The following is a 14,777-nucleotide window of genomic DNA, read 5'->3' as shown; positions in this document are numbered from 1 at the left end:
GATTTAAACACAATTATATTTATTTTATATTGATTTATTGTTTGTTTTTGACTAGTAGTAGTATAATATGGGATATTGTATTTGAATATTGAATTATTTGATTAAAGAATTCTGAGTCGACTAAACTGCTTAGTAGAATAAACTACCAATAATTGAGGACTTATTTTTGTTATCTGTATCATCACAACACTGTTGTTTTCTTTTTTATCAGTTTGTGTCTTTGTGAGTTTCTTTACACCTTTTATCTTCATGTAAATTTAATTTAAATTTATATATTGATCTTTTACATAAAGTGATCGCTGTAGTTTAAAGGTAAACGTGTTTATGTTTAATTCATACAAGCTTATTACGGTATATATCGATAAAAAAGTTTTAGTTTGTTTATGAGGTTAGGTATTTCGAACTTCTATGATAGCCATTATCATTTTAGTCAAACTATCAAATTATTAGTTATGTAGATATTTCGGAGATACGAATTACCGACAAAATATCTGCGTTACATACTATTTCATTGCATTAAGATCTGAAATGTCTCGTATGTGTAGATATATTTATTTGATAGATCCCTGTACCTACCTAATAACACGCGGTCGGGTTTTTTTTTTCATTCTATGAAAACTCATGAACATTAGTAGTCCGGTCAAATTAGACCAAAAAATCAGTAAACCCACGACAAATTCAGGGGAAGCTGAAAATTCTTAAAATTGTTTAAATTATAATTATAAACATTGTCTTAAAAGTCCCAACCGATCCCATGTAAGGAAAAAAAAATAGCGGGGTAATAAGGTCCAAAAAATGAGTTTTTCGCGATTTTCTTGAAAACGGTAAGTTTGCGATAAAGCAAAATTACCCCAGACATAATTTGTAGATCAGGGAATTTCCTATAAAAAAGGTATCAATAATTTTTTCCCTAAAAGCCACCGCTTCTGAGATATAACGATGCAAAAAATTGCGAGCGTCATAATACACTCATACACTACTTCAACTTGCTTTAGCAATTATAATATTAAAAGAAGTTGAAATCGATGACATCATGGATGCTGATTTAATAATTAATATCGAAAATATAGTAGATAAAATTTTTTCATACAATGATATTGAAAATGATGAAATATCTGGAGCTTTACTTAATAAACTGAATCAAAAACTTAAGGATTATGAGGAACGAGGACCAACAGCGAAACTTTGGATTCAATATTTTTATATGGTTTCAATTCTTAAAGAGTTTTTAAGAGCTGAACCTATGGGGGATTGGAAAACTCATTTAAACTGCGTCAAAGAAATGCTTCCTTACTTTCACGCGTCTGGACATTTTCCGTATGCTAAGTCTGCACACCTATACTTGCAGGATATGCTACAATTAGAGAATTTCATAGATCCTGAAGTCTATAAAAAAATTTCTGAAGGATTCTTCACTGTGAGACGTTCAGACAAATTAAGCTGTGGCACTTCAACGGACATGGTAATTGAGCAGTCTATGATGAAAGCTATGAAGACAGATGGAGGTATTGCTCGAGGAAGAAGCACAAAACAGAGTGTCATAAGTAAATGGGTTTATAGTATGCATGCAATGAATACAGTTTGTGAAAAATTAGAAGATCTGGCTAATGTTAGGATGGATACGACCGAGCAGCATGTTGATGCAAGTGATTCACGAGTAAAAAAAGATGCTAAAGACTTACGAAAACTTTTGGAATGGTTCTCAATACATAATCCTTTTCCAGAGGTTTTGCATCGTTATATCTCAGAAGCGGTGGCTTTTAGGGAAAAAAATATTGAAACCTTTTTTATAGGAAATTCCCTGATCTACAAATTATGTCTGGGGTAATTTTGCGATAAAACTTACCGTTTTCAAGAAAATCGCGAAAAACTAATTTTTTGGACCTTATTACCCCGCTAAAATTTTTTCCTTACATGGGATCGGTTGGGACTTTTAAGACAATGTTTATAATTATAATTTAAACAATTTTAAGAATTTTCAGCTTCCCCTGAATTTGTCGTGGGTCAAATGTCTAAATTGACCGGAGTATAGCGGTCCAAATAGAAATGTTATCCAAATTCATATTGGATGTGTTAGTACAGAAGGTAGGTAGGTACCTACCTATAACCAAGTTTTCAAAATCACCCATTTTGAAAAGCTTGAGATACCTACCTAATTTGAATAAACTTTAAATAAAGTGGATTCGTGACGAGTTATAGGTAGGTACCTACCTACCTACCAAAAAATCACGCCTACAATAACCTACATGACTAGACTAGCTAGAACTACCTGCTTGCCATATTCGAAATGCCAAAAATGTAATAAAAACTCAGGTTCGAATCCCGGGTCGAGCAAAGTACTATTGCTTTTTCAAATTTTCTTTAAATGGGTGTTTCCCTATAGTAGCACGAGGTTTGATAACGTGCCGGCAAATTGCAATAGGCTCGCACCTTTACATGGGGCCAACATTGTTAATGCTGCAGTCGGTAAGGCTGGAAGACGACTCCAACATAGTTGGAAGAAAAGTTAGGTGATGATTTAAACGAATTATCTATTACCTAAAAATATTTGAGGCGCCCATAGCCAGTTGCGCTCACCAATCGGTAAACGATCTGTGAGTTAAGCAAACCTTGGCGCGGTCATTCGATGACCAAGTCGATCTATTTGTTTTAAACGTATTTTTTTTTAATATTGCTAATGTCATTCTGTTGAGATAAACAATTAATTAAAAGTTGATAACATTTTTTTCAGTGATCATGCGTCATTGATCATTTCATATCACTTAAATTGCTCTTGAAATCTTTACTAACACGTATGTCCGCGACTACGTTCGAATGGACTTTTCACAACGCGATTTTTCCCGTAAATGACTAAATGTTTGCTCCACAAGGAAACAGTTATAGGTAAAAATATACGTATACATGGGTCTCCTACGCCGTAGGTAGGTAGGTATGATCTTCGCAAAGCATCAAATAAAAATACACATATTTAATCAAATAGGTATATAAAAATAACATTATTTGCATCCCTCATCAAGTTTCAAAAACTGCTACGAAACTCTTCACACGCTCTATTGTAAAAAAATGCGAGTTTCTGTTAATAGATCAGATACCTACCTAGGTTTGTCATATTGTCATATTCCTATGATGTAATAAACATTATACTGATTTTGTCTGAACGTCAATACAGTTGAAAGATCGCGCGATGTTATCGGAATATTACAAAACTTTGTTTGTTCAATTTTAAATAATGTTTGTCGCAGAGCAATAACTGTGCTGTTTACATCACGATACCGTTCAATATAAGGGTTGCTATAACATTCATTTTTTTTAAAACCAAAAGTCAGTTATTCGTTTAGGTCAAATAGACGCGAACACATAGGATTGTAGGATAAAAATAGTTTGCCACACTACTATCTCCATGAAATAAAGTTTGAAAGATTTGATTCCCACATGGAAACAATATACGTGCTCACGTAGTCCACGTGGTCGGACTGTGAGGCTTGCTACACACTTACCTATTCCGTTCGGCAATAATTATTGAACCCCAAACCGACTCAAAAAAAAAAATATATAGAGCAGTGATAGCCGAGTGGTATAAGTTGACACCTCCCACGCAAGTGGTTGCAGGTTCGAATCCGAGGCAACACACCAATGACTTTTCGAAGTTATGTGTGTATTAGAAATAATTATCACATGCTCCAACGGTGAAGGAAAACATCGTGAGGAAACCTTGCATGCCTAAAATTTGTTTAATACATTTATTGAGGGCATGCAAAGTCCCCAACCCGCACTTGGCCAGCGTGGTGGACTCAAGGCCTAACCCCTCCCTCATTACGGGAGGAGACCCTTGCCCAGCAGTGGGACATTAATGGGTTAAATTTATTTTTATTTATTTTATTTTAAACCGACTCAAAGCAATTTCTGCACTTGTTCGGCTTATGCCGATCGGGAAGTTCTATTGAAACTGATCGTCACAATTCTGCTTAAACACGCAGACGCGGCGATGTAGAGCGGCATTTTTGCCGAACATTAATCCACTTATATTCGGTTTTGTCGCCCAGCTAAGCCGATAAGTGCCGATTCGAATATGTGGGTAGCAAGTCTATAACAATATGAGCCTAATATAAACTACAAAAAAAATAATGTCTGTCAACCCTAATCAAGTGGTAAACAAGATTGTCTTGTTATCAGGAACCCCTGTAAAAGGTCAAGTGTACGAAGTTATAATAAGCTCGCTGGGAACAATTATCTCCTGTATTCATTACAATAGAGACTTTCACACCGACAACATGGCAGCCAATGGAAAATTAGGTAAGTGACCTCATATTTATAAAGATAATTTTATACGACATATAACTTAGATTAAAAAACTTACACATACTTGGTGCTAGTTTCACAGTTTAGATAAATTATATTATCTGCAAAATAAACAGCAATTGTATGAAAAAAAACTTTCAAAAATTCGTCTGATGAGCCCTCTCATAGATATTTAGTGAGACTATTCAGTAGTTGTGAAAGCGAGTGTAAAGACCGATTTCGCTACTACAATTGGCCATAGTTAAACGGAAACGATCCAACCCACACAGACGTAGTTTCGAGATATTTAACTTTTAAGTTCAGATCACTTTAACTTTGGGGACTAACTCAGGACTATAACTTCATGGTGGGTTTGAATTTTACTTGGATTGTTTTCGTGATATTAAAATTTTAACTTCAAGGAGTGTTTTGGTGTACATAACTCATTTTACCCATAGTGTGGGTTGGATCCTTTCCGTTTAACTATGGCCAATTATAATTAATGATTTGATGTATCTGTTTTAGTTTTAACCAGAATTAAACTTCTTCCCTATAAGCGTTCAGTATATAAGACACCACAGCGCACTGTTGCAAGAATAAGATTATTATACCAAAAATTTGCGTTACCCAACAATTTCTAATAGAATACATAAATCAGTAAATATTTTGGTATAAAGTAGATGTATTTTTTATCTTCAAATAATGTTTATTAAATATTTAAATGAGTAGGTAGTAAGCTGCTTCAGTTACATGGATCTACAAAAAAGTATGTATTCATTTGTCCGCAGCTCTTCTCAGTGTGTCAGATAAAGCAGGTCTCCTGCCTCTGGCAAAATGCCTGTCCGATGCTGGCCTAGGTCTTGTGGCCAGTGGGGGCACCTCGACCGCGCTTCGCAACGCTGGCTTCAACGTCACCGAAGTGTCGGACATCACGAAGGCTCCTGAAATGCTGGGTGGCCGTGTAAAGACCCTACACCCGGCTGTGCATGCCGGAATATTGTCTAGGTTAGCTATCCCTATAACCTTTTAAAAGTAGTTACCGTTTAGACCTTACCTACTTTCGGAGTTGATTCATAGTTCATATAATGTTTTATTGCCACAGACTATACGTCAGATTGGGCGCCTTGATCGTCCAACCTTATTTATTACTTCTACAGTTATTTCGACGGTGAAATGTTTACAGGCTCACAGATTCTGACCAGGCGGACATGAAGCGTCAGAAGTTCGACATGATCAGCGTGGTCGTATGTAATCTGTACCCGTTCGTACAGACTGTGTCTAAGCCCGGCGTGACCATTGCGGATGCAGTCGAGAACATTGACATTGGAGGTGTGACCTTGCTGAGGGCCGCAGCCAAAAACCACGATAGAGTCACCGTGATCTGCGACCCCAATGACTATGATAAAGTTATCGAAGAGCTGAAACAAAACAAACAGACCTCTTTAGAAACAAGGTAAGTTTTCGTAATTTAAGTAACATTTTCGAAACTTGCGTGCTCCCTTGATGTAGCTGTCTGGGGCATGGTTGCAAAAAATAAAAAATATAGTTTGTTGATGCGCGGCTTAAATATTAAGATAGAGTCTTTCATTAGGTTGCTTATTCAGTCGACTATATTATATCAAATAAATACTAAACAATTTATGCCCGGTTTCTGAGTATATTTAGGGGTAGTTTATCTATTCAATAACGTTTTTTTGTATGAGTTTTAACACTATCGAATAAATAAACTACTGCTTAATGTACCTCAGAAACTGGGGGCTATTTCAGTACCTACACAAGTGCGTTTCACAATTCTTTACAATGTTTCATACTATTAAGTTAATCATTAATAGTTATTTTGCCTAGAAAACAACCACTATTTGTTGGACTTTTACCTTCCTATTCTTATCTGACTATTTGCTTATCTATAGCTTTCATGTTTACCTAGTTCAAAAAACATTAAATATTGACAGGTCTTTCTTAAAATATTTGGACATGTTTAAGGTAACAGATATCGGTTTCTCTATAAGTTGTTTTTATTGTTAACAAGCCAACTATTGCCATCCATGAATGTATGTTATGTTTGAAGGAAAACTCTGGCACTGAAAGCCTTCACTCATACATCGGAGTACGACCTCGCTATCTCAGACTACTTCCGCCGCCAGTACTCCGCTGGAGAATCTCAACTAACCCTCAGATACGGTAAGTAAACTAACCTTTATAATAAAGATTTCGACCGAGACTTCGTCCGCGTGGGTTGTGACTTAGAACCTAATTTTTATACAAAATTTCATCCCCTATTTTAGCCCCTATTGGGTAGAATTGATACAAAACCCTGCATGCCAAATTTCAGCCCGATCCGTCCAATGGTTTGGACTGTGCGTTGAAAGATTACTATTGACCGGTTTCTGAGGCACATTTAGTGGTAGTTTATCTCTTCAAACTGTTTTTTTGTATGAGTTTAAACACTATTGAATATATAAACTACCGCTAAAAAACCTCAGAAACCGAAACCTGACTGTCAGTCAGTCAGTCATATTTGAGTTATATATATTTAAATCGCGTAATCGTACTAAATAATCCTTAATTTTCCTTAAAATATCGTATCTGCCTTAATTTACATATCATCATCGCCAAAAAGTATTATATAGGTTAAGCCCTCTTGACCCTTCGTGACATGATCTCCGATAGGACATTTCAACTATTAAATATATTGAGTAATATCTTCTAATAGCAAGTGTACGGAAAATGATTACAAAGTTTAAATTAAACCCTTTTTTTTAAGGATTAGGCAATTTGGATTTTCCCTGATAGTAGCCTATTCGCAATATTTAGGTAAACTTTTTTGTACCATTGATTTTAGTCTACCTGTAGCTCGATTCTCTACCACTATCGACTACCGACAACCGGCTTGCTATCGTATCGGAGTATCGGAATTTTGACATTTAGAATGTACTGTCCAAATAGTTTCTACGTCACCCGTCAGAGGCGCTAATCAGATTTTCATGCCAAATTTCTCGATAACTAGCCGGTTGTCGGTAGTCAATAGTAATAGAGAATCGAGCTACAGTTCACTACTTATAACCATAATCTGTTCGTAGGTATGAATCCACACCAGAAACCAGCGCAAGTGTTCACAACTCGCGACCGCTTGCCACTCACCACACTCAACGGCTCGCCGGGCTTTATCAACCTGTGTGATGCCCTCAACGCTTGGCAGCTCGTCAAGGAGCTGAAGGAAGCCTTAGGGCTCCCGGCAGCCACTAGTTTCAAACACGTGTCACCCGCCGGAGCGGCCGTGGGAATCCCTCTCACTGAGGAGGAGGTAATATTTAAATACACTAGACAGTGATTCATTTTGTTCGAAAAGAGACGTTCTTCGTTCTATCCACAACCTTATCCCGCATTTATTATAAATATTTCTGCTCTATCTTTCTCCCTATTTCTTTTTCCCACCCTACCCTCAATCCCCCTTTCTACCCCCCCCCCCCTCTCTCTTTTTAAAACTTTTCTAGCTCCAATTCTCAAACACAAACAAACACTCCTTCGCGTAATGTATTTTTAGAGGAGTACAAAAAATGTTTCGTCACATCTAAATATATGTAGTGGAAAATAATGGTGGATTAAGATGGTCGCCACGCCACACGGAACAATTATTTGTGCGATCCGCAAATAGTCGTTTCGGGTCTGGTCGTACTCAGTGTCCGTCGTTTACATGTCTGTAAAAGTTCTCGCGACACAAGAGTTATTCTTAGCGAGGGAGTCGTTTTGAATGAAATCGTGTCGGTGCAGGCGGCCGTGTGCATGGTGAGCGACCTGCTGCCGTCGCTGTCGCCCGTGGCGTGCGCCTATGCGCGGGCGCGCGGCGCGGACCGCATGAGCTCGTTCGGCGACTTCATCGCGCTGTCGGAGCCGTGCGACGAGCCCACGGCGCGCATCATCTCGCGCGAGGTGTCGGACGGCATCGTGGCACCCGCCTACACGCCCGAGGCGCTGCAGCTGCTCACCAAGAAGAAGGGCGGCAACTACTGCGTGCTCCAGGTGAACTCCTCCCTCCGCGATCTTATTAGACACGCGATTTTGACAAATTATCTCAGAATTAATCAAATTTATAAAAAGTCACTACTCAATCTATTTTCTTTTTACTATGTACGGTTTGTTTAAAGCGCGTTGATGCAAAAGTACTCGGTATCTTTATCTGACAGCCTACAACAATTTCATGTCCTTTATCGACTACCTTCTACCAAAAACATGTAAGGAGGAACATGATAATGTAATACATCATATTAACTACATTCAATCAGTCGGTGTCGTTTAAAAAAAAATAGTTGATAATATACCTATAATGTTATTATCTCGAATAGATGGACCCCAACTACGAGCCCGATCTAATGGAGCAGAAGACGATCTTCGGTCTCACTCTTGAGCAGAGACGCAACGATGCTAAGATCACGCCGGATCTGTTCACCAACGTTGTGACTAACAAGAAACAATTGCCGCCCAACGCCGTCAGAGACCTCATCGTCGCGACTATTGCACTCAAATATACGCAGAGTAACTCCGTGTGCTTCGCTCGTGATGGACAGGTGAACAAATATACGGAAATTTTAACACTGTTAGCCGTGCATTCGAACGGTACTCAATTTTAAGTTACACTTTAGTCTGCTATGTTGAAATGTAGCAATATAGTAATATCAAATTTACACATTCAATCTGATCAGCGCCTCTAGCGGGCACCGTGGGAACAATTTTTGCAGTACATTTTATATTATCGATTATTATCGACAGTATGGTACCGACTGTACAGAATGAACTGTACAACTGTACCTACTGTACAAAAATAAAAGTTAAAATAAAATAAATTTATCCATTTACTTTCTTACTGCTGAGCAAGGGTCTCCTCCCGTAATGAGGGAGGGGTTAGTCCTTGTGTCCACCACGTTGGCCAATTGCTGCGGGTTGGGGACTTTGCATATCTTCAAAAACTATTCTAAAGAACTCTCAGGCATGCAAGGTTGCATCACACTGTTTTATTTCACCGTTAGAACGTGATAATTATTTCTTATACACACATTTCTTCGAAGCCATTGGTGTGTTGCATTGAGCTCGAACCTGCAACCACTTGCGTGGGAGGTACAAACTTATACCATTCGTCTAACCCCCGGATTCCGAGGTACATTTAGCGGTAGCTTGTCTATTCAATAGCAATGTACTCAGAAACGGGGGGTAAGTGTTTTATCCTACTACTATTACAAATGCGAAAGTTTGTGAGAATGCATGTATGTATGTGTGGATGTTTGTTACTTTTTCACGCAAATACTACCGAACCGATTACAATGAAATTTGGTATAATGGTAGCTGAAGACCCAGAATAACAAATAGGCTACTTTTTATCCCGGAGTTTCTCGAGGGATTGGGATTTACACGAGAAGGGTTTCCACGCGGACGAAGTCGCGGGCGGCCTCTAGTAATAATTATAATGTGGTGCAGGTGGTGGGTATCGGCGCGGGCCAACAGTCGCGCATCCACTGCACGCGGCTGGCGGGCGGCAAGGCCACGCTGTGGTGGATGCGACGCCACCCGCGCGTGCTGGCCTTCCGCTTCCGGCCCGGCGTCACCCGCGCCGTGCAGTCCAACGCCATCGACAACTACGTCAACGGCACCGTCGGTCTGTACACACCTACATACTATCATTTTTTTTAGTAAGCCTGTACTGTCCCACTGCTGGGAAATGCCTCCCCCATTTTTTACTACTATATTGTAGTGTATACTACACTGTAACCCCACACTATACTATTATACTGTATCTATTCATTGCTTATATGGTTATGGTTCAACTTAGTGTCAAAGTTATTCTAGCCGCCTGAAGACAGTTAAAATGACTCAACGACTAATCTCAAATAACTCACTCTCAGCTTAAATACCACAATGCGGTCATCCAGTGTATGCGACTGCCGCGTAAATGTCTCAGGCCGGATCAAAAAGTGGTTTCTGAGTTTTTCTGTAACACGGAGGGACGATAAAGACAAAGGACTAGATAATAGTGCACTTGTGTAAAGTATACATACTTACTTACACACTATAATCTCATGTGATAATCAAATAGCGGGAAGTCGGCTAGAAGAACTTTATCTATACTATAATATTATACTATAATATTATAAAGCTGAAGAGTTTGTTTGTTTGTTTGATTGTTTGTTTGTTTGTTTGAACGCGCTAACCTCAGGAACTACGGGTCCGATTTGAAAAATTCTTTCAGTGTTAGATAGTCCATTTATCGAGGAAGGCTATAGGCTATATTTCATCACGCTACGACCAATAGGAGCGAAGTAGCAACGAAAAATGTTACAAAAACGGGAAAAATTTTGACCCATTCTCTCTTATGTGACGCAAGCGAAGTTGCGCGGGTCGGCTAGTTTATAAATAAGATCTGTTGTAAAAGCGTTTTCATTCTAAATGTAAACAGTCATAGTTGGGATAACATTTTAACAACATAAGAAACAGATGACTATTTTGTTGTACAGGTTCAGACTTGCCGCTAGAGCAATGGAACACTTTGTTCGACGGGCCAGCGCCCGCCTTGCTGACGGACAAGGAGCGCGAAGAGTGGACCAGCAAGATGGACCAGGTCGCCCTCGCCTCCGACGCGTTCTTCCCCTTCAGAGACAATATCGACAGAGCTGTACAGGTTTGTTTCTTTAACAGATTTCAATCGAATTTGTATCCCGCGTTAAAAATCATTGTAAATACATTTTCATTAATATGTAGAATTTGTAAAATTGGGGTCGGTAGAATTTGGCCGTTTAGATTCAGAAGCTTGGCTCTACATTAGATCTGATTTCTTTTGCACAGGGCAAACCTTATGTGGTCGTCTTGGCAACATTTTCAGGGGCCGAAACAGGTCAGTAAAGTCAGTAAAAGTCAGTATTTTTGGACCTGGTCAGTAAAAGTCAGTATTTTCGTAAATCGGTCAGTATAGTCAGTATTTTTCCAAACTCAACGATTTTTTTTTTGTTTTCCTCTGCTGTTGGCCAATCTTACATTCTCGATTTGCCCAGTAATTATATCAGAGGGTTGCTATGGATGCTCGATATTATGTGGATGATCTACGTAACATACAACGTGTCCCAAAACTCAACGTCAGAACAAAAACCTGAGCTAGGCCGTTGTGTTGGCTCTCAAAAAATAATTTTAAAAAATCTATCTCGTGTAGTTTAAAAATGACAACCATTTTTGTGAAATTGCCACCCTCTGATGAGTTTAGTCTACTGTGGCAACAAATGACTTCTTTTCTAGTTCTTTTTTTATGTGGAGTATTCTTAAGTAACGCTCCTACAAAATTCAATTCATTATTTGCACATTGGTGTTTGCAAAACTTTCCCAAAATTTTATGACGAACTAATAATACGTTAAATTTAACGACTATCTTAAGATTTTTTTATTTTCTCATCGTCTATGAAATAATTTAGTAAGTGGTATACCATTTTCGAAAGCCCATTAAATGCGCCAACTTTTGGAGGTACATGCCGAAAAAGCGTAGTACAATAATTTTTCAGGGCAGACTGTCAAAGTTGAGTGATGAAATTATTTTCACGGCATAGTTCGCCATAAAAGGGATATTTTTTGATATTCCAATGAAGTTGTGTGCAAATAATGAATTGAATTTTGTAGGAGCGTTACTTAAGAATACTCCACATAAAAAAAGAACTAGAAAAGAAGTCATTTGATGCCACAGTAGACTTAACTCATCAGAGGGTGGCAATTTTACAAAAATGGTTGTCATTTTTAAACTACACGGGATAGATTTTTTTAAATTATTTTTTGAGAGCCAACACAACTCGGCCTAGCTCAGGTTTTCGTTTTGACGTTGAGTTTTGGGACACGTTGTATACATGTATTGAAGAATAGCAAATTAAAATGTACTATTTTTTTGAAATCAATATTTTTGAAGTGAAAATTCTTAAGCGCCGTTGCGCACTTTTTTCGGAATTGGTTTTTTGGAACTTCTAAACTCGCGTCAGGACAAGTGACCTGATCAAAGATTCGTAAGACCTGATTGAAAATTCGTAAGACCTGATTGAAAGTTCGTAAGATCTGATTGAAAATTCTTAAGACTTGATTGAAAATTCTTTAGACTTGATTGAAAATTCTTAAGACTTGATTGAAAATTCTTAAGACTTGATTGAAAATTCGTAAGACCTGATTGAAAATTCGTAAGACCTGATTGAAAATTCGTAAGACCTGATTGAAAATTCGTAAGACCTGATTGAAAATTCTTAAGACCTGATTTAAAACGTTACTAACAAAGCGTTTTAACACAATAAAAAGGCGGTGCTGGTTGACTATGGGGATGGTGGAGACCAATAACCGAAAAAAGGCTTTTTTACCGACTTCAAAAAAGGATTTTGACTTCTCAATTCGACTGTATTTTTTTTTATTTCACACCATTCAAAAAACGGTTAAGAAATAGTCAGTATTTAGTCAGTATTTTTGAATTTTTGGTCAGTAAAATCAGTATTTTCGACCTTGGAACTTGTTTCGGCCCCTGCATTTTGCATGAAATGCTTTTGGTGTTATTTATTCATTTGTCTTTGGACCCGGTACCGCCACTCGCAGAAAGTCCCAGTGTCCACTAGGACCGGCATCGCCCTGTTGGGAACTTGTAATCTAGAATGTTAGTAAAAGGGAGTCAGCATTTTGCCATCAACGTCCAAGGATTACACATGCTATCAATATTTAGTCATTGTATTTGTAGCGTTTGTAACCTATAATTGAACTATTGTATTGACTTAATTACGTACAAATAATCAAAGAAGATTATGTACTTCTAGCAAAATATGCCGTTCTAAACAGTTAACTGCACAATGTTTTTGTTCTTTTTAACAGTGTGGCGTAGAATACATCGGCAGTCCCTCCGGCTCAAACAATGACAAGGAGGTCATCGACGCTTGCAACGAACACAAGATTATTATGGCACACACCAACCTTAGGTTGTTCCATCACTGAGTACAACGGTGGACTGATTTCCTAACACTATCATGCCAAGTCTAAAAAATCAGTAGCGCGATTACCTACAGTCGGTACTATCGAGAATCGAGAGTTTGACATTTAATGTACTACAAAAATAGTTCTTACTACGTCCGCTAGAGGCGCTGATCCGATTTTCGTACAATATTTCTCGATAGCTAGCCGGTTGTCGATAGTCGATACCGACAGATAATCACAATACACAACTCTATGCATTTTAGGAAACGTATTTTCTAGTAATTTTTAATTTTAATGTCAATTACTAGGATGTAGGAATTCTCGCTACTTATCAAAAGCTCGAATGAAGATAATTTGAATACAATCTCATTAAGTTAGAATTAAGCAAACAGTAAATCATGGAGCCAATATTTTTATACTCTTGTTCCTACAAAATATAATTTGTTATTGTCTTTTCAATACTTATTCAGAAGTTTTGATATTTGTTTTTGATCTGTATACATTTTCCAGAAAATGTTATTTTTATGGAGTTTATTTCTTTACAAATTTTAAAATGTACTGTTTTCCTTGTTAAGTTTTTGGGAAGATATATTTAATATTTCGATCTTCTTGGTCAAATAAGAATATGAATTTTATTACAAGACACTAAATGAAATTAACTACATATTTTTATCGTACCCAGTGATATAATTCATTCCATGTTTAAGTTTACGTATGTAATCAAAATTACAATCAAAATCTTTCTGAGATGAATAGATTTTGTTTGTAAAACATGTATTTTTAAGAATTTAAAAATAAAGAGTATTTCTTCAATAAACTTATTTTATTTTATTGCATTGATGAACCTAAATAATCGGCAAATGGCAAGTAACATACATACAGATAATCACGTCTTTAACCCACAGGGGTAGGCAGAGAATGAAAGCGCCCATTGCTACGGTCCTTACAAACTTCCTTTGCCTCCTTGTCATGCAGGGACCGCCGGTTACGAGTACTACACACCTGACGTTTTGCAACACATCACCTATATGATCTGCGTATGTCTTTCTAGGGCGTACCCTACCGGCGTTTCCATTTGCAGTAGGTACAGTAAATTTTAGAAGTAATTCTACACACATTCTCTCAAATAAAAAATGGCTATCTAACGGCCCAAATTACCTTACGCTTAGGTTTATTACCGTTAACTGTTAAAATCAGTTACCTCAACCAAACTCATAACAAAGAATCAGGTACTTTTTCCTTATCTGAATTGACGCCATCTGCCTTCATAACCTTAAAAAATTTAATCAGTTTGTAATCCAGTTATCATGGGACCTCATGGCCAAAGAATACATTTAGTATAGATAGCGATTCCCGATCCATGTGGCTAAAAACAACATCTTTTCATGAACTGGAACAGATAATTTTACATATTTTGCATTTCATAAGTAGGTACCTACACCTACCTCAATAAATAAAATGCATTGCAAACCTATCGGTCGCATGCTGCAGCAAAGATTACTTATTTAACTTAGTAATACATTTTCCCAGAATAA

The 14,777-nt window shown here is 37.6% G+C and overlaps 1 protein-coding gene across 1 annotated transcript; it reads left to right on the top strand.

Moving 5' to 3' along the window:
- Window positions 1-176: 176 nt before the first annotated feature.
- Window positions 177-14,059, top strand: LOC142973569 (bifunctional purine biosynthesis protein ATIC). The gene is made up of 11 exons (XM_076115406.1): window positions 177-312; window positions 4,174-4,293; window positions 5,067-5,283; window positions 5,462-5,731; window positions 6,347-6,459; window positions 7,359-7,582; window positions 8,050-8,298; window positions 8,622-8,843; window positions 9,748-9,925; window positions 10,782-10,945; window positions 13,144-14,059. The coding sequence occupies exons 2-11, from the start codon at window positions 4,272-4,274 to the stop codon at window positions 13,261-13,263; spliced, it is 1,779 nt and encodes a 592-aa protein (XP_075971521.1). The 5' UTR covers window positions 177-312; window positions 4,174-4,271; the 3' UTR covers window positions 13,264-14,059.
- The last annotated feature ends 718 nt before the right edge of the window (window positions 14,060-14,777 follow it).

The sequence above is a fragment of the Anticarsia gemmatalis genome, chromosome 6 (genome assembly GCF_050436995.1).
Source record: "Anticarsia gemmatalis isolate Benzon Research Colony breed Stoneville strain chromosome 6, ilAntGemm2 primary, whole genome shotgun sequence".
NCBI classification, from domain to species: domain Eukaryota; kingdom Metazoa; phylum Arthropoda; class Insecta; order Lepidoptera; family Erebidae; genus Anticarsia; species Anticarsia gemmatalis.
The sequence above is the reverse complement of the archived record's forward strand: the minus strand, read 5'-3'. Positions and strand labels throughout refer to the sequence as shown.